This window comes from Corapipo altera, unplaced genomic scaffold (assembly GCF_003945725.1).
Source record: "Corapipo altera isolate COAL_440 unplaced genomic scaffold, ASM394572v1 301, whole genome shotgun sequence".
Taxonomy (NCBI): Eukaryota; Metazoa; Chordata; class Aves; order Passeriformes; family Pipridae; genus Corapipo; species Corapipo altera.
This window is the reverse complement of record NW_020884926.1, coordinates 4,319,852-4,338,496: the sequence shown is the minus strand read 5'-3', so window position 1 is coordinate 4,338,496 and position 18,645 is coordinate 4,319,852. Positions and strand designations below refer to the sequence as shown.

The following is an 18,645-nucleotide window of genomic DNA, read 5'->3' as shown; positions in this document are numbered from 1 at the left end:
CTCTAGTACAGGCATCAAGGAGCTGCTGGGGAAGTCAGCAAGGGGCTCAGGGTTGTCCTGTCTTACCTGTTACAGTTGTGAGCTGTCAACACAGTATTGTTTCCTAAATTCATCTACTGAAACTGGTACATGTGGGATCCAGTGTCTGCTCCAAAATGCTTAAGAAATCATTAAAATGTGTGTCAAACCATACCGAGCCCACACAGGGATTTGTGCCTTCATTCCTGCACGTGTCCCCAGAGAAGGGACACCCTGCTCACTTTTTAACAGTGATCTCAACATCCAAACCTCACAGACTGATACCCCTCCCTTCCCAGATGGTGGAACTCACTGATGTCTCATTCCAGCTCCCAACAAGCCCTTTCCACAACTGTATATGGACAAACAGTGGGTGCAGAAGAGGCCAAGTGTATCCCACCACTGCTGGAAAGCAATTCAGCACCCTGGACAAGAAGAGCAGCTTCTCTCTCTCCTCACACACACACACACACACACAGAGCCAAAGCTCAGGGCAGCCATCCCCTATTCCTTCCTGTGTGTGCTGCATGATCCACACCTGTCTGGGAATGCACACACCACACACCTGTATGGATATGCACACACCACACACCTGTAGGGGTATGCACACATACCCCTAGTAAAAAGTAAAGCAAAAATTGAAAAAATAATAATCTCACTAAATGGGCCATTCATTTAAGAGCTGGAGTCAGTGATCCTCGTGGGTCCCTTCCAACTCAGAATATTCTGTGATTCTGGAAATTTTTCTGCCAGAGCTCTGGTGTGCAGGTACAGGAACACATGTGGATGTAATGAGTCTATAAATGTCTCTCATTCCCTCCTACATCCCTGCATTTATGAGCAAAGGCAGCATAGAGCTGAAGCAGAGTTCCCCCACTCCTTTCTCCTGATGATCCCCTCCTACCCCTTGCCAGAAGCACAGCTCAGTCAAAACCACCGTGGTACTTCTTGTTCAGCTCCCAAGCACAGCCTTTCTGCCACCCCCTCCCAAGGGATGGTTTTACCCATTTCAGGCTTTCCCTGGCATTACACAGACACAGGGGAGAGCCAAAGGGCAGGAGCCAGACAAGCTGTGGGGTGTTAGACTGCATCCTGTACAACGCAGCCCTTGATCCAGAAAAACGTGGAAAGGCTGTGAGATTTTGAGGTCAGGTATTTCTGCAGTGCTCAAAGACTGCATTTACTTATATTTTTGGCCTGCAAGCATGTGATGAAAGCTCAAAAAGTGTCACAAAATACTTTTCTGTAAGGCAGACAGCAGGACAAAAGCAGGAAAGATAGCCACAAACTAAATAAAAGTTTAAATTAAGATTTTTCACATCCTGGAGAAGCCACCTGAAAAACAAGAGGTGCCACACTGCACTCTGAGCCTCTTGGGAGGAAGGTGAGTTCTCAGGTAAGGAAACCAGCACCATGTGCACAATTCAGCTCCTTATCAAACACTGGAAATTCCCTCCTTTGATACAGCTGTTGTGGGAGAATGTGGAATTACAGTGGCCACAACCTAAAGGATCACACGTTCCTCTCTGCCCACCCCCAGAGCACCCTCTGCACAAACTGTAGATCCAGACAGCTCATAAATAGCAACTACTCAACTCCCTCAAATCAGGCTCTTGGATGTTGCCATGTTCTACTAGTTTTATTATCATAAAGGGCAAAAATAAAACAGTGCTAGAAACATCAAAAGGGCAAAAATAAAACAATACTAGAAACATCAAAAGGCCTTGAAAGTGCTGAAGGAGACACACAAACATTTTACTCTCAGACATGTTATGGTTCACATGAATACTTCCCAAGTGCCATAGTTCAAATAAAAATATATTCATACAAATTTAAAAAAAATACAATTTATGTACACCATGGAATTAGCTTACATCGTTTCATAACGAAAAAACAGTGCAAAAAAAAACAAATGGAAAGGTAAGTTGCTACCATTGGAATGGCTCACAGTAATTAACAATTCAAAACTGCATCATTAACACTGCACAGGAGACCACGAGGCAGGGGAGAAGGCCCCAGACTAACCCTCTAACCCTGCCATCAGAACTAATCCAGTTCTGGGTTATTATTCCTTTAGTGTTGCTCTGAGTAAAAGGTTACAGGCACCTATGTTAGAGTTTCTTGGTAAATCACTAAGCAACCAGAGCCAGAGTGGAAGCAGTTAGTGTGTTGTAAGAAAGGAATTAAATGACCAAAGTGTGAGAATTGAGACTGATTCAACACAAGCCCCTTGGCATCAGCCTCAGCAGAAGGGAAATGCTGCATCTCAAACATCAGGTGAACTTGTAATTCCCTCTCTGCAGGCCACAGAACAGTAACTGCACACTGAGATTTCCCTTTAAAGCAGCTGACAGGGTCACCCACCAGCCTCATTTAAAACTTTCATACTGAAAGAATGAGAGGGTGTGTTTTCCAGCTGAAGCATTCGAATAAGATGCCCAGGCAGAGCAGACAGAGCTGACAGCAGGCTGGAGGCAAGTGCCTTCTCATGGGGAAGCAGCTGGTGCTCAGAAAAACCCTGACAAGATTCTCCAGCCTGCCTTGTCTGGATTGCCCAACTCCAGCCTCAGTAGTGATGACAAGGCATCCTGCAGCAAAATATCCTGCAGTTTGTGTACAGAAATAAAGCAGGACCAGCTCAGGGCCAACAATCTAAGGAGCCCTATTCATGTGAAGAGAAGGAACCTTCCACACACACTCACTCAACCTGAGTAAGAGGGAGAACATTTGTCATAGAGAGACACAGGTGCTCTAAGAGGACAGGATTGCTAATTCCACATCAGAGTGATCTGAAATCCCACAGAAACAGGATTCCTGTGATTTGTAACCACCCAGGAGCACAAATCCTCTGAATGAAAGGCAGGTTAATGGAAGCACATTTCAAACCTACAGCCCAGCTTCAGGGAGTGCAAAAGGGTGCTGGAAGTTTCTTGGGATAGCTCAGTGCAAGACCAGAGCTCAGGGAATACAGGTATTTTAGACACCACCTGCAGAGACTATCCAGAGAGAACAAACATCCTCACTCTACTTACAGGGAAAGAACTTGCAAATCAAGAGTAATAGCTGGTGCCAATTCCTATGCTCTAAGGAAATACAGAAATACAGAAAATCAATAATGTCTGACTTCCTTCTGTCCCAACTCCCACCCAGCCAGCTCCTCACGGCAGACAACAGGTTAACTGGAGGGCTGAGAGGCCTTGTAGAAGCTTTTCTGGGATACATTCCCCATGTTCCTTGGCCCAGCCTCTTGGCTGAGGGAATGAATGCTCTGTGCTTTATCAAGCCAATCAGCTCTGCAGCCCCTGGAGGCACAAGACTGGCTTCCCACTGAGGGTTATCTGCACACAAACTCAGGAGGGCAGGTGCCTGCTGGAACAATGCAGGTGCTGGCCAGGATGGTACCTGCTAAAGCACTGAACTGGCTGCAACTGGCTCCTAATGCTGATTGCTGCAGTTGCAAACATTATCCCAAGCATTTTTAGAGCACTTATCACCTGCAGCAAGTCCTGCCTTATCCACCAGCACCAAGTCTCTCTCCTGTAGGGCAGCCTGAAGCTACAGCAGCTCCTCTTGTGACAGAGATCCAACCAAGCCTGGAGACCATCAGCTCTAAAGCAACACCTCTCCATGCTCTGAGGCCATGGAGTGCCCTGGTCTGTAACTCCAGCTGGGAAGGTGTCCCAGGCTCTCACTGCTAGACCAGGACAAGGACAAAGTGCCTACAGATGCCCAAGAAATGCAAGGGTGTCAGTGACAAAGTGGAGTGCCACAAAGTGCCTTGGAAGAGTCTCTGACAGGGAGATAATAGCAAGAGCTAACAGAGATCTCCCTTCTCTGAGATGCATTGCAAATGTATTAAATACTTACAAACCCAAACAGTGAAATCTAACAATTTTTGAGCTCCTGATTTGTTGAGCTGCTCTCAAAAGTCATCTCTGTCAAAAACATCACAGCAAGGACATTTCCCCATGAAAGAAGTAAAGAAATTAGGAACAAATGAAGCTAGTGTGGAAAAACATGGGCAACTGGGAGCACTTGCAAAGAGAGGTATATGTCCAAAAAGCTGGATTTTTTAATACTGCCTTTGAGAAAAGCCATCCTGCAGAGTAGCTATTTGATATCTGCAAACCTCAGTATCTCCTCTCAGCCTTGACAGCAACCCCCTTCTCACACAAATAAGGCAACAGTTGCAGGAACAAGGGAGGAAGAGGAAAAGGGAGTCATACAGGAGGAAGGGAACGATGCTGCAGTTCTCTGCACAGGACACAGGGGAGTTTGATGGTTCTTCCTTCTAATTCTTAAAAAAACCCCAAACCAAAACGGCAGAACACACAGTGCCAGGACAACATCTGATGGAAGGAGAGGGGACAGGGAAAGAAAACACCTGGATAAAGAGTGGTCAAACCAAGTGCCTGAGACCAATCAGCAGCCCTGGGCTCAGGCAGCTCCTCTAATTCTCTGGCTAGCAAGATGTTTTCCAGTTCCCCAGGCTTGGTATGCACGTGAGAAGCCAAACGGCAGGGCTTGGGCCTTTGGGGTCCCAGCAGGGTGCGAGAGCGTGTGCGGGGAGGAGGCCACACCAACAGTGGGGCAGGGGCTTCAGATGGTCTGGTAGTGCTGCCTCAGCCTTGCCTGCAGGAATTCGTGGGTCAGGTTGTGCCGAGTGATTATCCCAACAATCTTAAAGAGGGAGAAAAAGAGGAAAAAGAGACACAAGTCAGTGTCAGAGACGTGCCACTGAGACGTGCATGTTCTTTATACAATCCCCCAGAAAGGGGAAACCTGTAAGTAGTTCTTGACCAATGCTGAGTTGGGTGGGTTCAAGTTCAAGTCTCATAGAAACAATGTCCCCCCCCTCTCCCAGCATTTATCTCCAGGCAAGACACTGTTTTAACTACACCTGAACAGACAGCTTAGCCATTGCTGTCATGTCAGCACACAGCAGTAATTACTCCTGCCTAGGAAGGGAAATCCTGTTCATGTCAGACAGCTTACAGATGGAACTAAATCCTTTGGGAAGTGAAAACTGCAATTGGAAATAACAAAGCTGTCTTTTATGGCTTCATTCAAGACATTTCTGGTATCCCACATGACATGATTACAGATAGCTCCTATCACACACACATCCTAGGAAGCTCTAAAGGCCAAACAGAGAAATGGGTGAGATTGGGTAAGTGGTGGCTGCACACTGGCAGGTGGCAAAAGGGACCTTCTCCCAGCCTGCTGCTGAAGCAGTCAAAGCACACATTTCAGCTGATGAAACCATTGATTTTACACACTAGAAGAGTTTAGAACTAGGCTGTTCTCTAGTACTGCAAAAGCATCAGGTATTAAACGTGGAACCAGCTAACACCTCTTGTCCCACTCACAGGCTCTGCAGAGTAGCTATGGGGAACCCCAAGAGGCAGAAAAAGCAGTGCTGCCTCACGCAGACCAGTTCAGGCCTAAGGGAAACAGTTTCTCCTTATGTTTGTAGGAGGCTGCTGACATCTACTGACTGTTCCCGAGCATCAAAGATGGCAGAGACAAGGACAAACACAAATCAAGCACAAACCATTTAAACACTCCTTTACTTTACTGCTCCCATAAGTAGGAACAGAATGAAAGTTCCCTTCCTGAAGAAAACCTTCCTGCCCCAACACACGGGAAACTTTATTCTTGGCCTTGAATTAAGCTGTCAAAGAGGAAGGCAAATTAGTGGCCCCTGATGAACTCAAGGTTCCTCAATAGATACAAGATATAAGAGCTTCCACATGCTGCAAACCTGAGAGAGGAGATGCATGTCCTGCCTTTTGCAGGTAAAGGGGAAGCAGGCTGGGGCACAAAATGCAGTAAAAAAACTCACAGTAACTGACAACACCTCAGGACCCTAAGAAGATCACATTCCGACTTCTTTAGAGCATTTCTTTAATGTTAAAAGAGATCTTAACTGTTCCAAAGGCAGAAAACACAAACACAGAGGCTTCCTTGCTCAGCTAAGACAAGATGGAGACAAGGACCCACCTCTCCAACCGCGTTCACAACCGGTAAATGCCGGAGCCCCATCGTCCTGAACAGGTTGAAGACTTGTGACACGTGAGTATTTGGAGAGACAGTAAAGGGTGATGGGTTCATGTATGGGGTGACATCCTAAGGAAGAAAAGCAATCATGTTATTTACAAGAGGCATTTTTACTATCTCTGGGAATCATCAACAAACAATTCCTACAAGTCCTGTCTGTAATGCACCGATCTCTGGACAGGGTATGGGACCGTGAGCATCTTCTATTTCTGCACAAGATGAAATTATTTTGCTTTGGTTTGGAAGGAAGTTAAACTGGACAGGCAACACCTTATTCTAGAAGTAAAGCAAGTGTGGAAGCTGTTACCTCATGGCTTGATTTCCACATGCAGAGAAGGGTGAGTGCATGAGATGCTGGTCACTAAACCCAAAGGTGGAGTTAAACGTGCTCTCAGTGGTTTTTAAAGGCTTGGGAACAGTCATAAATATAAGTCAGGAGACACTGTCACACTGCAGTGCCTATCTTACCACTATCATGCGAGGGTTCAGCAGAGTGAGGTCCAGGTCATGGATATCTGGGTAGCGAGGGTAATCCTCCGACATCTCTGCGTGGGACAGACGGGGCTGACTCGCACTCTGCCAAGGAAACAAACCCCACTGAAACCCCCCAGGTGCCACCATCCCACACAGGCACCTCTCAGTGCTAACCCAAACCTACACAGGCAGAGAACAGTCCTGCTCCCCAACCTCTGACAGACCTACACTCGACACTGGAGGGCAGCAGGAGATCAGCCTTGTGGGAGCTGAGCCTCTCAGCTCACACTGACCTCAGTGACACATCTGACACTCCTCTGGTAAGACCCTGGCACACAGCATAAAAACAAACAGTATGCACTGCTGGGTGCTCTGTTTGTATTTGATATCTGCCTCCCATTCTCCAGTTCTGACAGGATGGCATCTTTAATGCAACAAATGGGTCTGCTGGTTTATTTTTTTAACAACAGCTGTCCGATTTTCCTGGGGATGCTTAAACAGAAATTCAGTTCCCTTTATTCTAAGAGCTGCAAGGGAGAATTCACAGTACCTGTCTGCAGCTTTTAAAACACACAGGCATCCCTTAAAGTGTAAAAATAGGTAAATTCTTTTTGGCAGCCCATAAAAATAGTTCCCAACCTCCTCAGCTGAGAGGGCAGGGATGTCTCTGCTACAATTCCCAACTAGGAATACTCACAGACTGGCTCTCGGAGTAGCAAACCCCCCTGTCAAGGAGGGTGACCAGCTGTGAGCGCAGGATCAAGCCATGGAAGGTCAAGGGTCTGAATCGTTCCTCCATGGTCCACTCCTCACTGGGAGACTGGTCAGGGTACAGGTTGGGGTAGGGAGTGTATCTGTGAGGGATTTAACACCATGTGTTATAAGCTGCATGAACTTAAGGAAAGCCATACACCCCTGCTTCCAAAACAGCAGCTATTTCAGCAATTTGCAACCTTCTCCTGAACATTTCAGGGACTCTTGATAGGGGCAAGCAAGCCTTTACTCCACAAAGCAAAACAGCAGAGAGGGATCAAGAGCCATTATGTAGTCAGAGTATCACCACAGCAGCAGAATGGAGAGCCTCCTAACTCTCAATTTCTAATCATTTGCTACTAAAGCAATTTTTGTTGACAAATTATTCAGATTCTAATAAAGGCTGAAGCACCTGGCAAAATGTCAGGGTCAGGATGTCACTCATGAGAGTCACCATCACTAATTTAGAAAATGATTCACTAGACTGGGCTTCTCCTTGGAAGTAACTGCAACATAAGCCTGGTGACTCAGCCCAGTTACCAGAACGGTGGTATCAGTATCATGGCACCAGGTCATTAGCTGGGACAAGTGAGCTTTGCAGAGCCCTCAGGTTTTTGCAGACAAGAGGACATCGATTTCTACAGAGAAGGGATCTCTCCAGGTATTCCATCCTCTCCAGGAAATATTTCTGGGAATTTAACAGGCTGGACCTAAGCCATTAGCCTGGGACTCACTCACAGGCGTGAGCCCCAGTACAGGCTGATGAGACCTGACAAGTCACTTCTAAAACACGGGCAACAGCACTGTTTCCTCTGACACATGGAACGACAGGGATTGTATGAAGCACTAGAACACATCTCAACATATGGAGATACCAGGATCTCACCTCCTCTCCAGCATCTGCTGCAGCAGATCCTCCTTCTCGGGAGGCTCCTCCGTCGCTATGTGCTCGTCACACATGTTCCGCAGCTCGCTCGAGGGGTAGGACTTCATGGACTGGCTGCGCTTGCGCTGCTCCCCGGCTCGGGTCAGGATGCTGGATTTCTGGATACAACAAACACTTTTCAGATACTCACTAACCAAGTCCAGTTATCCAAGAGTGACTGTGAACTATCTGATCACAGCTTTATGCCACCAGATAAGACGTTCCCGAACCAGTGCTGCAGGACTTGTAGGAACAGCCAATAGACTGTACTGTGGTGCCAAATTCTGCCTCCCCTTAACTTAAACAGGTCATTTTGTCCTCTTTACTTTTGCCTTTAGGAACACAGCCCACTCTTCTGCCTTTATCATGACCCAGAGAATGGGATGAAATTGAGTTCTCAAAAATTTTGTGCTACAGTAAGTGCTTATCTCTGACCTGAGTTCTGCACAACAGCCTAGTTAACTAAACCAAGGCCCTTCCATCTGCAAAACAAAGCTCCCTACCCTTCAACTTATCAAACGAGCAACTTTTTACCTTGAATTTGATGTTGTTACTTATGAGCTGATTTCCCTTCATGAACTCCCTCTCGTTGCCCCTGTTCTCAGTGACCACAGGGAAGGCGTGATGGACAGTCGTGCGCAGGATGCTCACGAGGGACTGGATCCGGGTGTGAGGGTACACGTAGGTCAGGTTGGGTTCCATGATGTCACTGGCTCGTAGCCTGAAGTAACAGAAATCCAAGACTGCTGCATGCATCACATCGGTGACAGTGATGGACAAACAAGACAAGCCAGTCTCAAAATGAGATCCTGAAGGAGTCTGCTGCAGTTTAGTTCTGCCAGCTCCTTGTACCCGTGTGTTCACCTTCACTGTGGTATCAGCAGTGATAGCACAATCCATTTTTTAAAATGCTTTTTTTAACAGAACATTGTATCAGTGATGCACTACAGGAAAGGGAAAATATTCCAACTTATAACACAGAAAGTGTTTAAACACTAGCGGGAAAAGAAGACAGGTGGGAAGATAACATTCTACAAGAAACAAAGTCAGTGGAACATTTTCACAGAGTTCTTGCTGAACCTCACAAATCCACCCCTCAGATCTCCACTCATCCACCCCTCCTCAGAAAGGTCTTCAGCATCTCCTTCCTGATGAACAACTTCCAGCTTCACTCACAGCAGCCCTCACATTTACTCCTCAGAGCAGCCAGGTTTGCTGGAGGTGAAGCATCATCCCCCTGAACTAAAGCTTTTCTGAACTCTAACCCACAGCCTTGTCAAGAGGAGCAGCCTTACTTATCCATTTCCACCTCTGTTTCCCACTCCAGAAGAGGCACTCCTCGCAGGTTCACATGGATGTCATAGATGCCTTTGTTGAAAAAGTCTCCTGTCCACTTGGCTACCTGCAGAGCAAACGGAAGGCTTGTTGCTCCAAGTACCAGACTCCTTGGCTCATGACAGCCCCAGAAGGAACAGAGATTCAGAGCCAGCAGATGTTCAAGCAGCCTGGAGGAAGGCAGAGCTAAGGCCCTGCACTCACCATGAGGGTGATCATGATGGGGAGCCCGTAGGTGATCTCGTTGGTGGACTCGATGAGGATGACAGTCAGGCTGATGGTCATGCGGACCACTCCTCCCAGGAACGCCGCGGCCCCGATCAGCGCAAAGGTTCCCGAGTAGATGTGATCCAGGCCGATGTAACTAGGGCAGAGCACAGAGCCCAAAGGTCAGGAAAACCTGCCTGAGAGCCCAGGGTGCACCTGCAGCATGTCCCTCACACACACACACACACACACACTCGATGCACCTTTTGAGGAGGTTGGCGACCAGGCGTCCGAAGGCAGCCCCACAAAGCAGTGATGGCACAAACAGACCACTGGGCACAGAGATCCCATATGTCCAGCAGGAGAGTAAGAAATAGAGAAGGAAGAACAGGGACAGGGTGACTGGGCTGAAAGTACCTGCAAACACAAGAAGATCCATGACTAAAGAGGCACGGGTGTGTCAGACAAACACAGTCTTGCACCATCCACCCCACAGCTCACAGCAGGCTCATCTCACGACAGCTACTGAGTCTTCCAGTCCAAACACACATGCAGACAATGAGTAAGTGAAAAGAGAGGAAAAGCAGGCCTTTCTTCCCATGAGGGAGACTTTCACCAGCTGTACTAGAGCCATGAAGGCCACCTTGTGGTGCTTATGACAAGGTTGTTCCAGGCAAGACGAAGCTCTGAAGCCTAAGCACGGGATGGGGCACTGTCCCCTTACAACTCACCGTCCTGGTGGAAGAGCTGCAGGATAGCTGACTCCTGAGGGTTGAAGAACAGTGTGGCCATGTCATTGTAGGTCTCATTCGGGCAGAAAAATGTTTTGATGCTTGAATTTATATCCTCTGACATATCCTAATGCAGGACACACAAGACAAGAAGACTTAAAAGCCACTGTCTCCTACCATTAGCCTTTGGGCAGACTGGGAGTAACCCTATGACAGGGAATGTAATCTTCACATGAGACCCCTCACCTGCAGGCTCAGGGTGTCATTGCCACTGTGACTGCTGGAAGACATCTGCCTGCATTCCCCCAGGACCATGGAGGCTACAAAGACCACAACCGTGGTGGTCAGTGACACCAGCAGGCTCTCCAAGACCCTGAAAGACACAACAGAAACCACATTTAAGCCACACTCAGCACTATAACCCAGTCCCAGCCCTGGACATGACTTTGACAAGGCTGCAAGAAGCAGCAGTCACCACAGCTTAGCAGCAGAACAGGGGACACTGCACGTCAAGTTGAATTATGACTTGGCTCCCAGGAATTGCCTTAACTCCCCTTTTTAATTGCTTGCCCCAAAAAGGAGCTATTTCTGCCCAGAGAACACATAGCAGGCACACATAAAAAGCCCCAGGGAAGGGCTCAGTGAAGAGGCTGCTCACATGGAAACAATGTTCTGTACATCCTTACAGGGCAAAAGGACAGACAGGGCTGGACAGGATGATGCATAGTCTCATAATCTCTCTTCTAACTGCTGAAATACACTTCTTTTTCTTTTTAAACCTGAGCTTCTTATTTAGGAATTGTCTAAAGCAAACAAACGGCTACTTTCCAGAACAACATGGCAATTCCCTCTCTAAATAGCACAGATACTAGCTCAGTTGTGGATTTAATTAATCAAGATAATTTAAAAAAAAAAAAGTGAGATCAGCTATTCCTTTCACATCTGTCACATCTGGACACGACATAAAAAAAATCCTGCATGGAGACAAAGCTCCATTATAAAGAGCTCCCTTCACTGTAACAGGGGTTGTAGCTCTCCCTGTACCACCAAAGTACAAAAATGCACAGGGACTGTAACATCTGGTTTCTGGTGTTCACTTTAAGTTCTGTGGAGACTTTGTCTTGTGATTTTTAAAATAACAAGTCTGGGATTTCCTCCGATCCTACTCACTGAGTCTTCTATCTTGATGCTTGTGCTTTGGGACCCTGAACACAGATGAGAGATCCCTGTACAAACCCAAGAGAGAACAAATACCTGACCAGCTTTGGCTTGGGATGCACGTTCCGCATGCGGTATCTGGCCAGTCTCTTGTTCAGGCAGTTAAAGGTGGCTCCGAGAAGGCCTCCTACAATCCCCATCAGAATGAAGAAGCCCAAGTCCACAGCTGTCCAGAGGTGGCATTTCTTATCAGACTCAGAGCACTATGTGCAGAAAAGCACAAAAAAAGGCATTACAGTAGTTGCTGCAATTTCCTACCAACACTTCTGTCTCCATAGCAGATTTTGAGCAGTTGTGACCGAAGGGGAGCAATTCTGTCTGAGGATATGATATCAGTGCATTGATACAATACAATGATTGAGAATCAACTGCCCTGCACTGAAAGACAAGCATGTATCAAAAAAACCCCAAACCCAAACTAATAGAAAGAAAACACTGAATGATCAAGAAAATAACAGAAATAACAATGCCAAATCTTACCTTAAACTCGCCAAAGTTCAGCAGCCCCGGGAGCTGGAAAGACCCCCAACTTCCAAACTGAATCCCAGAGCGGAAAAAATTCAGGGTGAAGGTGGCAGCCATGGAACAGAAAAGCTGTCAAAGTAAAATAAGTAAAAAAAGGAAGAAGAAAAGGCTTACAAAATTAAGACTGGCACAGTCAGCTCTTTCTGGGGACTTATGCCTGGGGAAGGGATCAGACTGCAAAGAGCTGAGGCACAAAAGCCCTTTCTCCCAGGTACATTAAATCTGCTGCCTAGAGTTGTCCCACGATTCCAGACAGTACCAGACTCATCTCTGCTCTTGATTTGAGCAGCTCTGGAGCACTGACAGAGCAAGCACTCTCCCTCCTGCCAGGAGAGCTCAGAAAAAGACAGGATAATCTGAATGCCCTCATGGACAAGCCCTCCCAATGGGAGCCCTCTTCCCAAGGAAGAGACACACAGAAAGAATCACCACTCACCACTTTCCATGTGAGCCCCTGGTTCCAGAAAGAGGAACCTTCTTCCAAGCTGAAAAGAGTGCCTCCAATTGGGGCTCCAAAGGCAGCTGCAACCCCTGCAGCAGCTCCAGCAGATACAAAATCCCTTTTATCCCTGAAATGAAGAGGAAAACAATCCCAGTTTAGCAAATTAGAGCTCTCAGGATGCTTAGGTTCTGCAACTTAAAGAGATCATTCCCATTTATGGATATATCCCAGGGATACAGGAGTGACAGTTGGGAGAAGTGCTGGCCATGGCAGACACCACCATTTGGTCATTAAATTGTTGCAGCATGATGCTCTTTCTGTAGGGCACCAACACAGAGTAAATTCTGGCACTACCCAACTGTCTAGTCCATGAGGAACCATCCCAAACCACAGGACTCCAGCATCACTTGAAAGAACTACAGAGAGAAAAAGGCAAGAATTTATTCACATTCAGGTGAACCAGCCTTCTCTGTAGTATATCATGGCCATGAGGGGTGAGTAACTGAGCAATGAAGTAATTTAAAACCTTTAATCTGGGTGGTTAACAGATTAAAGGTTTCAAATCAGTAGAGATTTGCTAAGTACAAGAGAACATCTATGAACATGGAGACCAGAGCAGCAGGGAAGAGTCAAGTCCTGGTGTTGTCTTGCTGCAGAATGAAACTGCAGGACACTAGAGAAAAACTGAGAAAACAACTGACTGTTTGAGCCCAGCCCACCACCCTTCTCCCAGGGAAGTCTGCTCACTCCTCCTCCTCTCCCCTCCTCCACAGCCTGGGTACAGTACCTGTCACTGCGGAAATAGGGAAAGTTAAATTGGATCTTCCTCAAAGAGATGCTCTGGAACTACAAACAAAGTAAAGATTTAGAAACACAGGAGATGGAAACTTACTCTTACAAAGCAGTGGTGTGACCAGGACAGTGACCCAGGCCAGCACTAACCTGTGGCAAGCCTGCACCCACGACAGCACCACTGTGAATCATTGGACCCTCCTTCCCAACAAAAAGACCTGGAAAAACAGAATTAATGAGGCAACACTTTCCTCATCACCACCCTCCCTTGCTGACAACACCAGAAGAGATCATCTCCCCACTTCCATGCCATGGCACAGGTCCTTGTGCCAAGCCTGCAGTGCCTCACAAGGAGATGCTGACCCCCTGCCCCCTCGACCCTCCAAATGTTTGTGAAGACTTGCACAGACTTTGCATTCCAAGTGGGTGGAATCATTGAAAGACAACTGTTACAAGGACTCTGAACTGTCCAGGTTATTCTGCCCCGCTGCCTAGAACACAGTTGCCTTCTGGCTGCTCCAGACAGCGTGTCCTGGAAAATTCTCAGGACATCCTCTTAGACAGTCGTGTCTGACAAGCCCACTCAGAAAAACCCCTGTTCTCCTCGTAGTCCTGATCCTCCTGGCTATTTTCTACTACATAAATGCATTCAGGGTTCATGACTCTGCTCCAGCCCACCAAAATAATTTTACTGGAAAGGGAGGATAAGCCTTGTGTGCCCTCCTTACCTCCAGCCACACTGAAGAGCACTCCCATGGCTTTGCACACCACCGTCCGCAGACGCACCACCCCTGGCACCTTCACCCCGTTGAGGTAGCACTTAATTTCAGGAATTCCTGATCCAGCTGCTACAGGCTGCAGGAAAGAAACACTGACACTGTGCTGCACTGATTTCATACCTGACCAACAACATCTCATCAGAGAGCAAGGGATCAAGAGGCCCTGCTTAGCTAAATCAATGAGCACCGTAAAGTTAGTTTGATGTCTTGGGGCAGAAAGTGCTTCTCGCAAGGATATTTCATACCCAGGGCCTGTGTGAGAGGAAAGGGAGGCTGTGTGAGGAGCAGCAGTGAGTGAAGTCTTACTTGGATCAGGACCAGAAGACTGGCAAGGAAAACAAAGGTCAGGTTGAACCCCAGCAGCTCCAGCAAGGACAGTGCAAGGCAGCCTTTCTCAGAGCATTCCTCCACCGCTGCAGGGACGGTCAAGGAAAACAACAACATTCCCCACACCAACACACAATCACTTGATAATGTCTGGGCGTCCCACCAGCATCAGGAGCCAGGCCTGTGTTCCCTAATCCAGCTGACACAACCCATCACGAAGCCAGGCTTCCTTTTCAGAGCTCAAAACCGAGTTATGAGGAAGGGAAACCACTCATTCTTTCAGCCTCTGCTTATGTACCCAACACTGGAAACATTCCTTAGTTTCAAGGGCTGAATTACATAAGTGAGTTGAAAACTTGCTTAATCATGAACAACATGACCGGTGGCAGAAGTGTGAGAGTCAGCTGTTCTGAGCAAGACAGTGGAACAGAAAGGAAAAGGTCACTTGAGTCTACCAGGGCCCCACACACGAGGAAAAAGATACAGCTTTGCACCAGCCGGAACTTGAGCTGCGTAAAGAGCCGCACGAAGAAATCCACGAACAGGCCCACCTGGGAAAAGAAGGCAGGATTGCCATCAGGAATTACCACATCCAATAACAAAGACCACCCTCTGGTAAGCCCTACCAGAAGTGTGCACACATGGGAAGACAGAGGATGGAGAAGCCAAAAGAATCATCAGTCAGAGTAAAGAAACTTTGAAAGGTCAGAGTTCCTCCCTCTCTCTTTCCCACTGGGACAGAGCCAGCCTAGAATTATTCCTGAAGAGCTGTATTTCAGAGTACTAATCTGGCAGCACTTTTAACACCCTCAACATACTTCAGGGCACAGAAGAAAGGTGGTGTTTAACTGAAGCATACAGTCAGCTGAGCTAATTTTCAAAGCACGTGCAGTGACACTAATACTGCCAAACACGCACAATACAGTTCAGCTATAAATTTGCATCCTTTTTTATTAGGTGCTCACTTTGGACAAGTTTTCCTGTATGAAAAACTAAAGGATTTGCCAGAATACTTTACAAAGAAAACACAGCAAATTCTAAAAGCAAAAAAAGACTTGGAAAATCAACTAGCAACAACATGCTGTAATTCCCAAAGGACAACTCCAGCTTCTAAGCTCTCCACTCCACGAAAGAGAATGTTTCCACCTCTTTACTCCTTGGCCATTGACTCTTAAATTATTCCTGCTTAGTCTCCTGAATTTTCCTCATTCTCCAAACAGCATGACCCTTACCAGTCCTGTGCAGACTCCAATAGCAAAAACCAGCACCCACTTCACGGCTTCGTATCTCTGGGCTTTCTGTTTAGGAAGAGGATAAAAAAAGGACAGAAAAAAAAGTCAAGTCAAAGCAACACAAAAACGGGGATTGGAAAAAGGTGTTTTGGGGCTCGACAGCTCAAGTACAGCCAGAGGGATAAATCAACAGAAGATGGTGACAACAGCAAACTGAAAATAGGGAACTGAAAGTGCTGAGCATTTCACTCACTTTAAACCCAGGAGGATCAGAACAGATGCTGACCTATCATCTCCACACAGATCTTTATTCTTTTGGTAGGGAAAGCAAGACAACACATATAATTTCTTTCATAAAGAAGAAAAATCCCACAGAACTTCCTGCAGTGGAGCATTTTTAGATGACAGGATGGTTTGGGTTGGAAGGGACCTTAAAGCTCATCTCATTCCACCCCCTGCCATGGGCAGGGACACCTTCCACTAGACCAGGTTGCTCAAAGCCACATCAAACAAGGCCTTGAACACTTCCAGTGATAGGGTATTCACAGGTTCTCTGAGCAATTTTCACAGTTTTAGCTCTCAAGCTTAGGAAAAAGAAAGAACAAGATCCTACCTTATTGTCCATGCCCTCCAAAACCTCCAAGTATGGGTCATTGATACAGCGATCATAATCCAAGCTCTGAAATGCCAAAAAGTCAATTTAAGAGAACCAACTACAACGGATTGTGCAAACAAAATATGGCTAGAAGGCCTTGTTAAAGATTACAGAAGCCATTTCTACCTGCACAGCAGATTTTGCAAACAACAGTAGGAGAAAAAACTACTAGAAACAACTTAAATTAAATATTTCTAGCAGAGTCAGACCCTGAGAACCAGGGAGTGAAAGAACAGATGAATTTCACTGCCCAGGCTGAGAGACAGGGGAATCAAACAGAAGCTCAACTGAGTAATACAACTTTAAATTAAAGAAGCCACACTGTACAGATTTATACTTTACTTCTTGAAGTGTCTCCACTTTGACAGTGCAGGGGATAACACTGGATCTTTATATTTACCCTCTTACTACAACAGGAACACTAGATGGGAATTCCCTCCCAGTTGAACAGCATCAATTCCTCAGTTTATCACAGCAGGGAGTTAACAGCAATGTAGTTTTCCAGTTGTATTCACAAAAACACCACTAGTTCTACCCACATCTTCACCTTTTCAAGTCAAGCAGTAACAGGTTTGGTTGGTGACACCCATTCAGAGCCACCATACAGCCATGGAAAACCCAAAAATCTCCTGTAATAAGCAGGATATGATGCATGGGAAGATCTGCTGTGAGGCAGCATGACAACAGAGACAGCAGGAAGGCAACTGGGACCAAGTAGCTACAGATGCTTTCTGGAGTCACAAGGAAACAAGGGCACTAGAGCCTGAAAATCTCATATTAAAGAAGTGGAACAATGCAGCAGACTCTAAAAACAGATTTTCCCAACAACAGTCTGACATGAACAGCAGCTGTTCAAGCTCAAAGGGCTTTACCCCAGAAATGAGGAGCAGTTCTTTGCAAGCACAGCATCTCTTGGTATTTCCACTGATGCCAATGCAGCCCAACGATAGATACATTTTGAGTACCTGCCCCATCATAAACTCAAACAGATCGAAACCCATCAGCAGTTCTTTTCACATTAATTTCAGAAGCTGCTCTCAGTTAATTTCCCACCTCATAGTCTTTGCGGGGAAGGATCTCATCCTCCTCTTCATGAGTTTCTCCAAGGATTGTCTGCAAAACAAACAAACAAAGGTGGGAAAGGAAAACCATGAGGGGAACGGACGCAGGTACAGGCACTCATGAACACTGCCAGCAAGGCTAAAATTACAGAAGGCCTACACCACTGTTACCTGTGAATTGAGAGTGTGGGTTACCAACTATCACCTACTTTAGGGCAACTCTACAGGGTCTTACCTTAGAGCCAGAACACCCCATATCCCTTCTATACAGGAGCTCCCCACAGCAAAGTCCTACCCCACATCCCACTTCCCTTCACAGCAACAGGTTCCAGGGGAGCACAGGACAAGCAGTTTGCAGACACAGCGCCCTGTAATGCTGGGGCCAGAGACAGCCCCTGCCAGCACCTCCGTCCCGCACGAGGGAGGGGCAGCACCGGCCTCGGGGGTGGGGTACGAGGCCCACACAAAGAGCGCGGGGCAGGGACAGCGTGAGGTGCCGGGCCCGGCAGTGAAACGCGCGGGAAGGGGCTGAGGCGCCGGGCCGAGCATCCCTGAGGGGCTGGGCCGAGCGCGGGGTGAGGTACCGGGGACGAAGCACCCGGCCCAGCACCACAGCCCCACTCCCGCCCCCTCACCGCCCGCCCTCAGGCGCTCCCAGCGCCGGGCGGGGCGGGGCCGCGCCGAGGCCCGGCGCGAGGGGTCTCCGGCGGCACGGACGAGTTCGGGGGGCGGCGCGGGGCCGGCCGGGGGGAAGGGCGCGGGGGCCGCGGCCGTACCAGCTCCTCGGGGGTGCGGCTCTCCCGCTCGCCGCAGCAGCAGCAGCAGCACAGCCCGGCCCCGCACCCGCACCCGCACCGCGCCATCTTCGCCGCGGGGCCCGCCCCGCCCGCGTCACGGCGCGCGCCGGCCCCGCCCACGGCTGGCCCCGCCCCCGGCTGGCCCCCCCCCCCCCGAGCCCGCGCCCCCGAAGCACGGTCTGGCCACGCCCACGAAAGCCCTGTCCGGCCCCGCCCCCGCGGTCCCGCCCGGCTCCGCCTGCTCCTGCTCCTGGTCCTGGTCCTGCTCCTGCTCCTGCTCCTGCTCCTGCTCCTGCTCCTGCTCCTGCTCCTGC

General features: G+C 48.0%; 1 protein-coding gene across 1 annotated transcript; it reads right to left on the bottom strand.

The window, feature by feature from the left end:
• Positions 1 to 1,636: 1,636 nt before the first annotated feature.
• Positions 1,637 to 18,424, bottom strand: CLCN6 (chloride voltage-gated channel 6). The gene is made up of 23 exons (XM_027658207.1): positions 18,311 to 18,424; positions 17,527 to 17,586; positions 16,432 to 16,497; positions 15,819 to 15,884; positions 15,071 to 15,137; positions 14,566 to 14,672; positions 14,209 to 14,335; positions 13,631 to 13,698; positions 13,476 to 13,534; positions 12,683 to 12,815; positions 12,202 to 12,315; positions 11,758 to 11,924; positions 10,750 to 10,876; positions 10,504 to 10,630; positions 10,036 to 10,189; positions 9,770 to 9,929; positions 9,526 to 9,632; positions 8,765 to 8,951; positions 8,192 to 8,349; positions 7,250 to 7,406; positions 6,547 to 6,654; positions 6,022 to 6,147; positions 1,637 to 4,698 (listed from the first exon to the last, which is right to left on the bottom strand). The coding sequence occupies exons 1-23, from the start codon at positions 18,395 to 18,397 to the stop codon at positions 4,618 to 4,620; spliced, it is 2,613 nt and encodes an 870-aa protein (XP_027514008.1). The 5' UTR covers positions 18,398 to 18,424; the 3' UTR covers positions 1,637 to 4,617.
• Positions 18,425 to 18,645: the final 221 nt, after the last annotated feature.

What these genes read in the sequence shown, in the direction of transcription:
- CLCN6 (XM_027658207.1), bottom strand. Translation starts at nt 18,397, where the DNA reads ATGGCGCGGTGCGGGTGCGGGTGCGGGGCCGGGCTGTGCTGCTGCTGC. An exon ending in CCCTATTTCCGCAGTGACAG is followed by an intron (nt 12,816 to 13,475) that starts GTACTGTACCCA and finishes TCTTCATTTCAG; the next exon opens with GGATAAAAGGGATTTTGTAT. An exon ending in CCATCATGATCACCCTCATG is followed by an intron (nt 9,633 to 9,769) that starts GTGAGTGCAGGG and finishes TTTGCTCTGCAG; the next exon opens with GTAGCCAAGTGGACAGGAGA.